The 15,551-nt window shown below is 50.6% G+C and overlaps 2 protein-coding genes across 3 annotated transcripts in view; both read right to left on the bottom strand.

Annotated features, from left to right (window-relative positions):
- Positions 1 to 14,888, bottom strand: part of TCEA3 (transcription elongation factor A3) — a 42,737-nt gene extending 27,849 nt beyond the window's left edge. Inside the window, exons 1-5 of one of the 2 annotated variants that reach the window (XM_032300765.1) lie at positions 14,676 to 14,887; positions 8,625 to 8,687; positions 7,441 to 7,546; positions 6,484 to 6,625; positions 211 to 273 (exon numbers count right to left, since the gene is read on the bottom strand). In XM_032300765.1, coding sequence (XP_032156656.1) covers positions 211 to 273; positions 6,484 to 6,625; positions 7,441 to 7,546; positions 8,625 to 8,687; positions 14,676 to 14,744 — 443 coding nt within the window. In that variant the 5' untranslated portion in view covers positions 14,745 to 14,887. Of the gene's footprint in view, positions 1 to 210; positions 274 to 6,483; positions 6,626 to 7,440; positions 7,547 to 8,624; positions 8,688 to 14,675 lie in introns of both variants that reach the window. The other variant, XM_032300766.1, reaches the window with a different exon arrangement.
- On the bottom strand, positions 3,104 to 4,372 carry LOC116566440 (60S ribosomal protein L7-like 1). Its single transcript, XM_032300767.1, has one exon. The coding sequence runs from the start codon at positions 4,094 to 4,096 to the stop codon at positions 3,356 to 3,358; it is 741 nt and encodes a 246-aa protein (XP_032156658.1). The 5' UTR covers positions 4,097 to 4,372; the 3' UTR covers positions 3,104 to 3,355.
- Positions 14,889 to 15,551: the final 663 nt, after the last annotated feature.

Below are 15,551 nucleotides of genomic sequence, written 5' to 3' on the forward strand. Positions count from 1 at the left end.
ACCAGTCAGCCGCTTCAGGGAAGGAGCCACACCTCTGATTCGGGGGCCCACTCAGTCTCACTGTGTGGGTCTTAAAATATGGGGGCAACATAACGTAGGAGGTTTCTTCCTTCCCTCCTTTCCCCTGCCTCAGGCTCCCTCCATAAAAACAGAGAGGGGGACACAGGCTGAATAGGATGTTGGGATGGAGAAGGCTGTGGCCTCCTTTACCTTTCCACCGATGGCCTTTTTGGAGAGGAGGTGGCAGAAGACTTGAAGTCCACAGAGTCTCTCCTGAAAGAAGAGAAAGCGGCGATGAGACTGCTTTGTAGGCTAGCATCAGCACTGACAGGAAGGTGGGGACAAAGCATCCTGGGAAAAGGCCTGCTGGATTGAGGCTAAGGAAGCCCACCCGGACCACAGCTACCTGGGAGGGGGAGCTCCAGGCGGTGCTGGCTGGTCATGACCTTCACCTCCCCTCCATCAAGTGAGGCAATACAAAGGAAGGAAACAGATATCTGCCAAGGGCCTAACACAGGCCATGTATGTTGCATGTGCTGTTGCTCACTATTAATAACTAACTCTCAGCAGGCCCCTGTCCTCCTGACTGTCAGGCAGGCCTTAGCTAAATGGAGTCCACAGAGACTGGATTCCTGGAGTTGTCTGTACTCATCTGGAACTGGAGAAACAGAGAGATCAGCTTCAGCCTCCCCGGCAGGCACTTTCGGAGGAGGAGAGGAGAACTACATGGGCCTTGGGGATAGAAGAGCTGGGTTATAATAGCAATCAAAAAAGCAGGAGACAAAATTAGATGTGGACTGTGCCTAAAGTCATGCAAGAAAACCAATGCCCAGGAGGAAAAACAGACCGGAAGAAAATGCACTCAAATGCTAACCACTGCTACGGCTAGGGTGAGGGGATTAAAGGTGAATTTTTTTTCAATTTTTCCAAAATACATGCAGCAACATTCTTTTTATGATACATAATGTAGTTCTTCCTTTTATTGGTTTTAGAAAATTTATCTGTTTGTAAATTGTAAATGCCACTCCCCATGTCACTTACCCTGCCCTCTTTTTAATTCCATAGCACGTGTCACCTTCTAATATACTATATAATTTACTCCAGGCTGGGGTGCAGTGGTGCTATCTAGGCAGCTCACTGCAACCTCCACCTCCCAGGTTCAAGTGATTCTTCTGCCTCAGCCTCCCGGGTAGCTGGGACTACAGGTGTGTGCCACCATGCCTAGCTAATTTTTTATTTTTGGGATGGAGTCTTGCTCTGTCACCAGGCTGCAGTGCAGTGGCACGATCTTGGCTCACTGCAACTTCCACTTCCCATGTTCAAGCAATTCTCCTATCTCAGCCTCTTGAGTAGCTGGGACTACATGTTCCTGCCACCATGCCCAGCTAATTTTTGTATTTTTAGTAGAGACGGGGTTTCACCATGTTGGCCAGGATGGTCTCAAACTCCTAACCTCAGGTGATCTGCCTGCCTCGGCCTCCCAAAGTGTTGAGATTACAGGTGTGAGCCACTGTGCCTGGCCAATTTACTTATTTATATTTAATTATATTTATTGCCTGACACCCCATGTAAATTCCACAAGAGCAGCATTTGGCAGGTTTTGATCACTGTGGTGGACACTGTGTGTGCTGAGCCCACTTCCCCTTCCTTGGGTGCTCCCTCTCTCATTGCCTCTGGACCCAAGAGCTGCCTCCTGCAAGCTCCTCAGGGCCTCTGCCTGAGGGAGTTCTCCCCCTCAGCTAGGCTGGCTGGAAGTGCTGGTCATTAACTAATGACCCCAGGAGCAGCCTTCAACCAGACACATGGGAGAGGGAAAGAGAGGTCCTCGTTCACATGCCCCTGCACTCCCACAACGGGCCCTGGGAGTTCCGTGGGGTTTCTCTCCAGTGCCCCTTGGGGATAGACAATGCAAGCAGGAACCAAGAGCTGGAATTCCTACAGTGGGAGAGAGGAGAGAGGAGAGAAGACACGAGCCTCTGCCCCAGAGAACCACCACTTTCTGACTCTTCCTCGTTGCTTTTCTTTTTAGAACAAATCAGAAATACTCTGCAGTTATTGCAAATGACTGTTCTGAAAACTATTCAGGAACATGAAAAAAATGCTTGAATACAATAGCAAGATAGCCAGGAGTGGTGGCTCATGCCTGTAATCCCTGCACTTTGGGAGACCGAGGTGGGTGGGTCACCTGCCGTCAGGAGTTCAAAACCAGCCTGGCCAACATGGCGAAACCCCATTTCTACTAAAAATACAAAAATTAGCCAAGCATGGTGGAGCACACCTATAATCCCAGCTACCTGAAGGCTGAGGCAAAAGAATCACTTGAACCCAGGAGATGGTGGTTGCAGTGAGCTGACATTGTGCCAACTGTACCCCAGCCTGGGTGACAGAGGGAGAGTCCATCCAAAAAGAAAAAGAAAAAATGAAAGAAGAAAGAAAAGAAAGAAGGAAGGAAGGAAAAAAGAAAGAAAAGGAAAGGAAAGGAAAGGAAAGGGAAGGGAAGGGAAGGGAAGGGAAGGAAGGAAGAAGGAAGGAAGGAAGGAAGGAAGGAAGGAAGGAAGGAAGGAAGGAAGGAAGGAAGGAAATAGAAGCCATGTTTTGAAGACCTGTATTACAGGTACTTCATCAGTTCGTAAGGCATGAGTCCAAAACAGGTAGCAGTTGGGTTCTTGAAAGATCCTTGAATCATGTGCAGCTTCTTGGGCAAGTGGGTTAGTACCCTGTCATGAGATAGATGGAAGGAAATAATCTAGCACAATATTTTCTCTATCTGTGGTGATAAGGGGACAGTGAAGTCTACCAAATGGATGATATCTGTCAAGATGACATGGCACAGAGTATCAGCATTCTAGCCAGGCCTTGGAGACGTGGCACATCAGTGGAAAAGAGGTCTGGAATTTAGCTTTACTTTTATTTATTTATTTTGAGACAGTCTCCATCTGTTGCTCAGGCTGGAGTGCAGTGGTGCCATCTCAGCTCACTGCAACCTCCATCTCCTGAGTTCAAGAGATTTCCATGCCTCAGCCTTACAAGTAGTTGGGATTACAGGCATAGGCCACCACGCCCCGCTAATTTTTGTATTTTCAGTAGAGACAGGGTTTCGCCATGTTGGTCAGGCTGGTCTCGAACTCCCGACCTTAGGTGATCCGCCCTCCTCAGCCTCCCCAAGTACTGGGATTATAGGCATGAGCCACCGCGCCTGGCCAGCTACTGTCTTTTCTTTGACCCTTCCTTTCCAGTTTTTAAAGATAAAGCAGGAAATAATCTTCTCTGAAGATACTTGATACAAATTCTCCAAATCCAAAAACACATGCTTCCACTTCTTTGATAAAAATTTATTGCAGTTTGGTACCTGGTTCTAGTTCAGCTGGCGGATGAGCTGATTGATGCGTTCACCCCAGTAGCCACGTGTGCCCATCTCCTTAAGGAAGTCCACTCTATTTTTGGTAGCATGATGGGCCACTGAGAGGTGGAAAGGGAGCAAGAACCATGAGATCTCCTGGAAATGCTTCCCTGGGAAGGCAATTTCATGAATGAGGTCTTCCAAGCGAATGACACCAAACTCCGCCAGATGCTCCTCAATCACAGTGCTGTCTGTCAGAGAGATGGTCTTATTCTTGACCCTGGCTTGTCCACGTTTCAAAATGAGTTCCCGGACAGACTTCGGATTTGGAAATCCCCAGGACACATAAGGTTCCACTATACGCAGCATTTTTAGGTTCTGGGGAGTGACTTTTACAAAGACACCACTAAAAATTTTCTTTAGGCGAAGTCTTGCAACGGTTCTCTGAACCAGTAAACTCACACCATCAATCCTTTCAATGCATACGACAAAGGCTAAAGAATGTTTATCTGGCAATTCCAAGGCGTGAGGTTTCACTTCCAGTCGTCTGACATGCACCTTGTCACGAGTTTGCTGCCAGGAATCATGTAGGAATGATTCCAATCGCTTAAACCTGGGCCCTTTTCCTTTCCTCTGCTCCTTCTTTGCCAAAAGTGCCTGCTTTGCCTGAGTGGCTTTGAGGGCTTGATAAGCCTTCCTCTTTTTCAGGAGATTTTCTGGAACCAAAAGGATTTTTCTTTGCTCTTGCTCTGCCATCTTTCCGGTGTAGCAGCTACTCAACGTTTTATTTTTAGGAAGAAAGAACTGAGAAAATGATGTCTGGTTTTCAGGCCATAATACTGAGTCTTGGAGCCGAAGGTCGTAAGTGACAAAAGTTCAGCTCAGAACTTTGCTTTCTGCTTTTTCATTGTTACCTCTCCCACACCTGTTGTCCCCATACAGGCCTTTCAAAGAAATCTCTTTACTGCTCTCTCTCTTTCTTTTCCTTCCTTCCTTCCTTTATTCGTTCCTTCCTTCCTTCTTCTCTCTCTCTCTCTCTCTCTTTCTTTCCTGAGTCTCGCTCTGTTGCCCAGGCTCAAATGCAGTGGCGCAATCTCAGCTCACTGCAACTTCTGCTCCTGGGTTCAAGTGATTCTCCCACCTCAGCCTCCCGAGTGGCTGGGACTATAGGCACATGCCACCATGCCTGGCTAATTTTTGCATTTTTAGTAGACACGGGGTTTCACCATGTTGGCCAGGCTGGTCTTGAACTCCTGACCTCAGGTGATCTGCCTGCCTCAGCCTCCCAAAGAGCTGGGATTACAGGCATGAGCCACTGTGCCCAGTCACTTTACTGTTCATTTAGTGAGACTTGGGGATGGAGCAAACAAAAACCGCATATATTCAGGCTGCCACCATTACCTGGATGACTACACTCCCCATGCGACAGATTAGTCCTGAATCCTATTTGTTCCCTCCCTGGTAGTTCAGCCTCTAGTCCTTCAGCTTCATCTCACAAGAGCTCTCCTGCTCTTGGTCCTTTTTTTGCCAAGGTTCTCATAACCACACAGGTGCTCTAGACATGGCCAGACCAGCCAGGGCATGATCGGGAGGTAATCCACAGGGACTGCGCTGGTACAAATGGGTTAGCAATATTCAGTAAATGTTCCCTCCATGCTGGGCACTGTGGAGATGGTCAGGGGCTTCCCCCAGCCAAACTTCTAACCCTTTTGGGAAAAGAAAACACACTCATGTGAAAAGTTAGATGCCAATAAGGGTTTTTCCAAGTAGGAAACACTTGTAAAATGAGCAGTGGAAAGAAACGGAACATAGAAAATGTGACAAAACCATTTCACAGGCATTACGTTTTAAAAAGCAGACTAATAAAATTATGGAAAACTATAGGAAACAAGTCAAAGAGAGAACAGAAAAAAAGCCATACACCAACACACGATCGTCTTTAGGTGACGGGAATGTGGGTGATTTTTTTTCTACTTTTCTACATTTTCCTTGTTTTTTAAAAAATTATTCTCATATTTTTGATATAGAGTTTCACTCTGTCACCCAGGCTGGAGTGCAATGGCGTAGTCTCAGCTCACTGCAACCTCCACCTCCCAAGTTCAAGTGATTCTCCTGCCTCAGCCTCCTGAGTAGCTGGGACTACAGGAGTGCACCACCACACCCGACTAATTTTTGCATTTTTAGTAGAGACTGGGTTCCATCATATTGGCCACGCTGTTCTCAAACTCCTGAACTTGTGATCCGCCTGTCTCGGCCTCCCAAAGTGCTAGGATTACAGGCATGAGCCACCTCGCCTGGCCATCCATTATTTTCTACAACAGATTTTTATCGGCCTTGTTTCATTTTTAAAAGCACTATTTTTTTTTTATTTCAAAAGCAGTACAGGATCATTGTGAATAAAACCCAACAATTCAGATTTAAAATTCTTATTGTATGATACAGAAAAGAGTTCCATTTAATTTATAATATATGTCTTGGTGTTTTGTTTGTTTTTGAGACTGGATCTTGCTCTGTTGTTGAGACTGGAGTGCAGTGGTGCAATCTCAGCTCACTGCAACCTCTGCCTCCCAGGCACAAGCGATTCTCCCACCTCAGCCTCCAGAGTAGCTGGCACTACCGGCACGCGCCACCACGCCTGGCTAATTTTCGTATTTTTTGCAGAGTTGGGGTTTTTCTATGTTGCCCAGCCTTGTCTCAAACTCTTAGGCTCAAGTGATCCTCCCACCTCAGCCTCCCAAAGTGCTGGGGTTACAGGTGTGAGCCAGTGCGCCAGGTGGAGTGATTCTTATAAGCGGCTATTGCCCTTGCTAGCATCTTGGAAACTTTGTCTTTGGGACTGTTAGAAGATTTGGGATGTGAAGCTTCCACTCACTGTGGTCTTGTTTCCCTGCACCTAGGCTGTTGCTCTTTCCTGTCACTGCACCCTTCTAAGCAAAGCCAGGGCCACTTATGGCCTAGTTGGGTCTTGTGAATCTAACATCTGGTTGAACCAAAGAAGGACTCCCAGAGGGGGCACTGCAGGGGATAATACCAGTATCTAGCCCCTGCTGGGTGTGAGGCTTAAATGAGATAATATACACAGAGCTGCTGGCAGAGGATGTGACAAGTGTCAGCTTCCTGCTCTCCATTCCAGAAAAGAATACCTGGTTTTGGGCTCTTCTCGTTTTTTCCGTGGTGGAGAAAGGCCTGCTTCTGGCTTCCAGTCTGAACAGTCAAGCCTTTTTTCCTTCTTCTTTGCTTTTTCTCTTTCCTCTTCTTTTTCTCCTTTTGGGGGTCCAGGGGAGTCTGAAAAAAAAGGGTGGCATTGTCCCTCAACTAAGCTTTGTCTCAGCAGAACCCAGCATGATTTTAGTGGGGAGGGAGCAAAGGGCAGAGATGAGGACAGCTGCACACACACTCCCAATACACACCCAAACACATTTACACACAGACGCATATACAACAGGAATGTGTGTACAAATACACATTCTCACACGGGGACATAAATACATTGGCAAACACACCTCGGCACATATTCAGACAAATGTGTGGAGGTAGACATGTATGAGACCACAAACACATAATAGGCGCATGTACACAAAAACTCACGAGTTGGCTGGGTGTGGTGGCTCACACTTGTAATCCCAGCACTTTGGAAGGCCAAGGTGGGCGGATCACCTGAGGTCAGGAGTTCAAGACCAGCCTGGCCAACATGGCAAAACCCCGTCTCTACTAAAAATACAAAACTTAGCCGGGTGTGGTGGTGGGTGCCTGTAATCCCAGCTACTCAGGAGGCTGAGGCGGGAGAATCACTTGAACCCAGGAGGCGGAGGTTGTAGGGAGGGAGACAAGATCATGCCTTGCACTCCAGCCTGGGCAACAAGAGCAAGACTCCGTCTCAAAAACAAACAAACAAAACAAAACTCACAAGTCTACAAATCTTGCCATGTGTAAACAAACGCTGGCGCTCCCCCACTAGCTACCTCCTGGATCCAGAAGCCATCTGTCACTGATTAAGTCACTCAACAGACATATACTGAGTTCTGGCGCTGAGCCAGGCCCAGTCCTGTCCCAAGTGCTAGGAGAAAAAAAGGGCTCAAGTCAACCTTCTCCTCTCTCACCTAGCAGCCGCTTCCAGTTTTTGATGAGGACTTTGGCCAGGGACACCACCTCCTTGTCTGAGCAGTGCTTGCGGACCCCATTAACAGCCACTCCAATCCTGGTTGTCTGCAAAGTGAGAGGGTTAAGACCTGGTCTGGGGATGGATACACAGGAATGGCTGCCCTCATTGGCTGGTCCTGCCCCAGCTCTATCATCACCTCCCCTTCCAACCTGGACCCCCAGCATCCTAGCCCTGACTCCTGGCTGAGGTCAGAACCCCAATACTGTAACTGAGGCCCTGCTCTGCATGAGGCCAAGTAAGCCTGGCATGGAGGATACCGGTGGCTTTGGCGAAAAGCTGCGGCTAGGGTTGGGGGCGGCACTTGGCTGACCGTCAGGATCCCTCCCATTCCCAACCCTCTAGTATCTTTTTTTTTTTTTTTTTTTTTTTTTTTGAGATGGAGTGTCACTGTGTTGCCTGGCTGGAGTACAGCAATGCAATCTCGGCTCACTGCAACTTCCACTTCCCAGGTTCAAGTGATTCTCCTACCTCAGCCAACCAAGTAACTGGGATTACAGGTGTGTGTCACCATGCATGCCCGGCTAATTTTTGTATTTTTACTAAAAACAGGGTTTCACCATGTTGGTCAGGCTGGTCTTGAACTCCTGACCTCAGGTGATCTGCCTGCCTCGGCCTCCCAAAGTGCTAGAATTACAGGCGTGAGCCACCGTGCCCAACTCCCTCTAGTGTCTTTGAGCTCCAATTTCAACTCAGACAGCAGCCCCGGCTATGAGACCTTGCATCTGTCTGTGCTCGTTTTTCAGGGCCAGGAGCTTTGGGTAAATTTGGGGACTTAAATGGCCAAACAGGGATTTTTAAATGGAGAACTTTTCCCTCTCCCTGGATTATCGGCCTCTTGGATCCCACAGGCCCAGGGCCTTGGGAATTGGGGTATTCAAGAGAAGCAAACCAGTCTTGCTGCAAGGCCCAGAGGTCCCCCACACCTAGAAGATACCCTCTCTGCCCCTGAGATGCCCCCGTGTCTCCCTCAGTCCCTGCCTGGGAGGTCTGCACCTCAAGATCCCCTCCCCCCAGCCTCCCCCCAGAAATTCCTCCCAGGCCCCACCTTCCCCCACCGGGGCCTTTCCCTCCCCCATGAGCTCTCCCCCCAGGCACTGCCCCAAGGCTTCCTGCCCCCCCCACCTGTAGTAGCTGGATGGACATCTGGCAGCTGTGCAGCTTCTTCAGAAGGTCCAGGGCCCCTTCCTGTGGGAGGCCACAAGGTGAGGACTGGGGCCCGGGTCTTGCCCAGGCTTCGCTGTTTATTGTGTGGTCTTGGTGCAGGGAGCAGGAGGATATAGATAGACACACGGTGGAGGGACAGGCAAGGGGCAGAAGGAGGGAGAGAGACATCCTGTCCTTGACTGTGCTCTAACTTCATCCTCCACCACCTGCTGGGTTCAAATCCTCTGAGCCAGGCTCCTGACTGCCAGTTTTTGGTTCTGCTGTGCCTTCCCCCAAGAATGCCCTCCCCCTCCCCCAACTCTCCTGCAAAATGAGTTCCTTCCTGGCTTATTGTGCCTGTAGCATCCTTCCCTCACCTCCCCACAGTGAGCTTTGCAGAGTGAGGACCGGGGGCTTTTTAAACAAAACAGCTTGGCCAGCATGGTGGCTCATGCTTGTAATCCCAGCACTTGGGGAGGCTGAGGTGGGTGGATCACTTGAGGCCAGGACTTCGAGACCAGCCTGGCCAACATGGTAAGGCCCCAGCTCTACTAAAATACAGAAATTAGCCAGGTGTGGTGGTGTGCAGCTGTGATCCCAGTTATTCAGGAGACTGAGGCAGAAAAACCACTTGAGCCCAGGAGACGGAGGTTACAGTAAGCCAAGAACGCACCACTGCACTCCAGCCTGGATGACAGAACGAGACTCCAACTTGAAAAAAAAAAAACAAACAAAAAAGCAGCTTTACTGAGGTGTAATTGACGTACAATAACTGCACATTTTGCAAGGTACAATTTGATGAGTTTCAACATACATGTACACCCATGGAACCCTCATCACAATCAAGATAAGAGCACAGCCACCAGCCCCAAAAGCTTCCTTCTGTCCCTTTCTAATCCATCCCTCCTTATCCCCAATCACGAACAACCACAATTCTGCCTTCTGTTACTGTAGTTGACCTTGTATGTTTAAGGATTTTACATAAAGAGTATGCAGGGCAAAAACCCTTTTTCATCTGGCTCATTTCAGCATAATTATTTTTGAGACTCATCCATGTTGTCTCATGGATCAGTAGTTCCTTTTCATTGCTTTGTGGGTTGTTGTTTTTTTTTTTGAGACAAGGTCTCACTCTGTTGTCCAGGCTGGAGCACAGTGGCAAAATTGCAGCTCACTGCAGCTTCGACTTTCCAGGTTCAGGTGATCCTCCCACCTCAGCCTCCCGAATAGCTGGGACCACAGGTATGCATCACCGCACCTGAATAATTTTTTGTATTATTTTGTAGAGATGTTTTGCCATGTTGCCCAGGCTGGTCTCAAACTTCTGGCCTCAAGTGGTCCTCCTGCCTCAGCCTCCCAAAGTGCTGGGATTACAGGCGTGAGCCACTGCACCCAGTCTATCACAATGTTTTAAATTCATTCACCAGTTGATGGGACTTACAGATCGGTTCCCGTCTGGGGCTGCTACAAGCAAAGCTTCTAGGTACATTCATCTCAAGTCTTTGTGTGAACAGATACTTTAACTTCTCCCGGGTAAAGAGAACTGTTTTAATCTCTGAGCTCTTAGGGCTCAGCAGAGTCTAGCACTCCCTGAGTGGATGAACTTGTGAAGGAGTAAAGCAGAAAGAAGGCGGGAGGGAGAAAAAGGAGGCTTAGATTTGAAAATTGGTGAGCTGCCAGGCCCTGGACACCCTCTGACCCATTTCAGCCTTCTCCTTTCCCCCAACCTCTTCCTAGAAGCCATCCCTGCCTGCTGGCCTGAGATCAGTTCCCTAGGGACCACCAGCTGACGGTGTCCTGTATGTTCCTATCCTTGGCCCACACTTCATGGTTCCAGCTGCCAATCTCTACCCTGCCAGGACCTGGACCATGTCCCAAGAGCTGCCCTCTGTCAGTCCATAGCCTCCCTGAGAACTGGGGTTCACAGTATGTTATCAGAGGCATGACCTGCAGATGTGTGCGCAGATGACCTTGGGGTGAACAACTCCAAGTGTAACATTAGTTAAAGGCTTACTATGTACTGGGCACTCTTCTAAGTATTTTACCTGTATTATCTCATTTAACTCTCACAACGACCCTATCAGGTAGGTCATGTGTATTATTCCTTTTTTTTTTTTTTTTTTTTTTTTTTGAGATGGAGTTTAGCTCTTTCACCCAGGCTGGAGTGGGGTGATCTCAGCTCACTGCAACACCTGCCTCCTGGGTTCAAGTGAGTCTCCTGCCTCAGTCTCCTGAGTAGCTGGGATTACAGGCACCCACCACCACGCCCGGCTACTTTTTGTATTTTTAGTAGAAATGGGGTTTCGCCATGTTGGTCAGGCTGGTCTCGAACTCCTGACCTTGTTATCCACCCGCCTCAGCCTGCCAAAGTGCTGGAATCACAGGCGTGAGCCACCATGCACGGCCCATTACTCCCATTTTTACAGAATTATTATCCCATGTTCTCAAAAGAACGATTCAAGAAACAAAGAGGTTAAGTAATTTTTTCAGGGTCACATGCTTTATAAGGAGCCAAGCTGAGATTCAAACTCAAGGCTTTTGGGCTTTAACCACTATACAAATTGCGTTAGCGTGGGCATAGATCTGTCTAGACATACACGATCATGGAATATCAACATGGGTAAGTTCGGTGGTGTGCTGGCCAACATTTAGCAACAAGTTCTCAAGGAAAAAAACTGACTTGTAGTGCTTGCCAGTTTCTGTGGTGTAAACACTCATCCCATGGCCAATTTCAAGCTACCGACATGCTGTCACTGAACTGAAGGAAGTTTTGGGAGGAGATGTGCAGTCCCATACCATTATACAGTATTTCCACCGTACAGAAAACAATAGAAGCAAATTACCTCTGACCATACATGATAGTACGATGTAGTCAAAAGTTACGAAGTGATTATTTTGGAGGACTCATTACCTTTGTTTTTAATGTAGCTTATTTAATTGTAAGCAGATAATGTAATTTTTAAAAAAGAATTGCTGTGTTTAACCACCAGGTTGCAAAATTCCTGAAAATGCAGCCATCCGTGTGAAGCCAGTTCCAGCTCTCCACTGGGTGCATGCCTCGTGTGTCGCAGCTGTATAACTGGGTCACGTTGGAGAAAAATAGCCATGAGCCTTGACAGTAGCTGGGTTCACAAAGCCTTGTGCAAACGTTGCTGGGTGTCTCTCTCTGAATACACATGTGAGTTGTGTAGCCAGCAGTATCTCTGGTCTAGGTGTGGAACTGTAAATATGCAGCTCCAGGCACAGCTGTGTCTATTTGTCTTTGTGGGATGATGCCTGTGTTATAGCATCTGAATGTATAAATGTGGCCGCTTGCTAAGTCTGTAGCATTGCATGTCTGGGTACAGCTGTGCTGCATGCACACGTGTGTGGCTGTCTTTGTGTATCATTCTGTAACGAGAATGGTCAGTGTGGGTCATATGGGTCACTAAGCTCGTCATGTTGGTGTCGATAGCCATGTCTCATATGCAGTTAGGTTCAGTTGCTTGTTTAACTATTGTGTTGTGGCTGCATGTGTATAGCTATGTGTATGTGTAGTCGTGACTGTAGGCACTTGGTTGTGTGTTTGAAGCTGCTTCTGTTAGTGCACGCTCAGAGGATGTGACAAAGCCCTAAGTGGCTGAGACTTCAGCCATTGGCAGTAAACCCTGGGCCTGAGCTGCAACGTGGAGGATCCGTCTTATTACAGGAAGTAGGTCCTCCTCTGCCTAACCACCGCTGGGTGTGTCTACTTTCACTCCCACAGCAGGCCCCACCTTTCTCGGCCAGATGCCCAGAGCTCTTGCCCACCCAGATGCTGCCAAGAGCCCAGGCGCAGACGTGGCTGTAAACTGGCTCCGAGCTGCAGGAACCCTGCGGCCAGACTTTCATCTTTTCTGGGGACAGCTCTGGGCACTTCCACAGGAATCCATCTCCAGGAGACACCATTTCCTCTTCCCATTTCACAGAAGAGGAAACTCGCAGCCCAGAGAGGGAAAGTTGAGTGGCTCGTCTAGGGCCATAGAAGGAGTGAGGAGGCAGCCAGGGCAGGTCCCTTCCTCTTCAGCCAGAGCTCTACCACAGCAGGCTGCCTCTCCTGGGGCCTCTAAGCGTCCCCACCCTACCCCTCTTACCCAGAGGCCCAGAATTTCTTTCCTGGTCCAAGCTTGGGGGTCAGTGAGGAGCGGGGCTGGGATAACCTGTCTACTTGAACTGGAATTTGGCTCAGAGTCCCTGACTGGGCTCTGCCATCCCCAGCTGAGAAAACACCCCCCATGGCTTGAAGCTCAGTTGTACTGAGGATTTTGGAGGAGTCCGGAACGGGGAGCATGTGGAGGCTGGGAGTGTCAGATGAGAAGCTCCCAGCACTCTGTAGGTTTGTGTATACCTTTCCATGTTGGACTTGGCTGTGTAGAAGCGGGTCTGGTTCGCCAGCTCTTACCAAGCAACAGTCTGAGTCCTAGTAAGGGCTTTACATCTCTGTCTCATCTCTCCAACCCTCACTGCTGCCAGCAAAAACAAGAATCCAGTGACACCCCTTTTCCAGAGGCAGATAATCTCATCTTTCTTACAGATAAAGAAACTAAGGCTCTGGCCTTTATTTATTTATTTTTATTATTATTTTTGAGATGGAGTCTCACTCTGTCACCAGGATGGAGTGCAGTGGTGTGATCTTGGCTCACTGCAACCTCTGCCTCTGGGGTTCAAGCAATTCTCCTGCCTCAGCCTCCCAAGTAGCTGGGACTACAGGCATGCGCCACCATGCCCAGCTAGTTTTTTGTATTTCAATAGAGACGGGGTTTCACCATGTTGGCCAAGATGGTCTCAATCTCCTGACCTTGTGATTCACTCGCCTCAGCCTCCCAAAGTGCTGGGATTACAAGCATGAAGCACGACGCCCAGCCAGCTCTGGCCTTCATATGGACACCCACTCATGACTGCCTAGTGTCCATTCTAGGGCTCCCTGCCACTCCATGGTTCCAGCAACCCTTCCCTGGGCCTTGGCTACTCTTGCTGGCTCTAAAACTTCCTGCAGGGTTTCTTCCTTTCCCAGGTTCCTAGATTTCCTGGAAATGCAGGTCGCTGCAGCACAGGGCTAGGGATGGTAGGAGGAAGAGGACCCCGGGACAGGGTGGGAGGTGGGATGGGTATGCTACCAGGTTCCCTTTCTTCCCTCCGGCCCTCCAGAACCCAAATTTGCACTGGGCCTCCAAATTTGCACTGGCCAGGCGACCAGTCCGCCGCCAGCCGGAGGCAAAGATCACAGGGAAGATCAAACATTAACTTCCAGTTGGGTCTGTGCTCTGGCCGGGACCCTCCCTTACGGCTGTCAGCCCTGCTCCCCACCTCCCACCGAGCCGCTCCTCCCTCTGCCCTCGCCCTCTCTGCACAGGCCTCCAGCCCGGCCCCCTTCGCCCGCCCTGCGGGCCCCCGCACCTGTTCGGCCCCCGCCCGCCAGTCCGGGCGGCACCCAAGGCCAAGGAAAGGAAAAGTTGCCAAAAGAACCGCTCCTGAAGCCCCAAGCTGTTGGGTCGCAGGATCCACGACTCTTTGCTTCTCTCCTGCAGACCCACTCCGGGGTGCAGGGATGCCGCTCAGCAACCCTCCTCAGCCCAAGTTTCTCGGCCCCTTCTAGGGCCACCAGGATTTACCCCCAGCCCCGCCCCTGCCATTGCCGCCGCTCCCGGGGCTGTGCACACGCCAAGTCCCGGGACTCCCGAAGTCCTTTCCCACGTCCAGCTCTCTTCACCCGCTTTCCTGGGCCCTGCACTAGCTGCCCAGGGTGAACCCTACACGTCCAAAGGGACGTGCACAAGCGGCGCCTCCAGGACCCGCATGATCCCCTGGCGCCCTGGGCCACACACAAGCCCAACTCGAGGTGCCCAGCAAGGGTCCCCAAAGGGCCTGGGGCCCTGCACCAGCCGCGCCTCTCTCGGGTCCCCGAGTCCCATTTGCGCCCGCGGGGTGTCCCGCCAGCACGCCCCCACCCCGGACTCCCAGGCTCGCCCGCGCCTCCTGGGGGCGGGGTCAGTGGCCCAAACTCTGCAGCCTCACCGTTTTCTTCCTGGCCACCATCTTCTCCAGCTTTTTGGCGATCCTCAGCAGCTCCTCTTCCTGGCCCATGCTGGCCCTCGACGCCTGGCGGGGCGAGGGGCGCAGGGGCAGCAGTCGGGCCTCGGAGGCAGGAGGTGCGAAGGCGGAGGGCGCTCAACCTGCGCGGGCCCCAAACACTACACACACGCCCGGCGGGGGCGGGGCTCCCCCCCCTCCGCCCGCCTCCCAACTGTACGGGGGAGGGGTGGCGGGCACTAAATATAGACTTCAAGGACTCACCCGGGCACTGATTGCCTGCGCCGGCCGGTCTGGCCTCAGGGGAGGGACGAGGCTGAGAGAAGGGGCCCTCCTCCTCCGGCCCTTCCAGGGGAGCCGGGGCCAAAAGGAGATTTGGGGAGGAGGTCTCTCTGGAGAGCTGCGAGGCTGTGTCCCCGGCCACAGGCAGGCAGCGGTCGTGGCGCGGAGGGCGCCCGGGGGTGTCCCGGGGGATCCGGGAAACGTTCTGGGCTCCCGCGTCTCTGCACCTTTGCAGCTCAAAACGGGAAGACCCAGATCCGCGCCTATGCCCAAGTGGAGGCAATTCGGTGCGCCGGAATCCCTTTGTGTGTGTGTTTATCAGTAAATCCAGCTCTGCTTTAACCTGCACTCACTCCATCGCGCACAGCCTGTGCATGCCACGTGTATCCAGGCTCCTGTTTGCATCTGTATACCTAAAACTGAGTTTGCTGGCTGTTTTGTTAGTAAGGCTTTGCATTTCTAACAAGCTCCTACGTGCTGGGGGTGCTGCTGGTCTCAGAACTACACTCTGAGTAGTGACAGCTTGTGGGGAGATTCTTTTTATTTTTCTGAGACAGGATCTCCCTCTGTGCCTAGGGC

This window comes from Sapajus apella, unplaced genomic scaffold, assembly GCF_009761245.1.
Source record: "Sapajus apella isolate SASKATOON/1434 unplaced genomic scaffold, GSC_monkey_1.0 scaffold43, whole genome shotgun sequence".
In the NCBI taxonomy this organism is placed as follows: Eukaryota; Metazoa; Chordata; class Mammalia; order Primates; family Cebidae; genus Sapajus; species Sapajus apella.

Bases quoted from the DNA above. Each gene is read 5' to 3' on its own strand.
- LOC116566440 (XM_032300767.1), bottom strand. From the start codon at position 4,096: ATGGCAGAGCAAGAGCAAAGAAAAATCCTTTTGGTTCCAGAAAATCTC.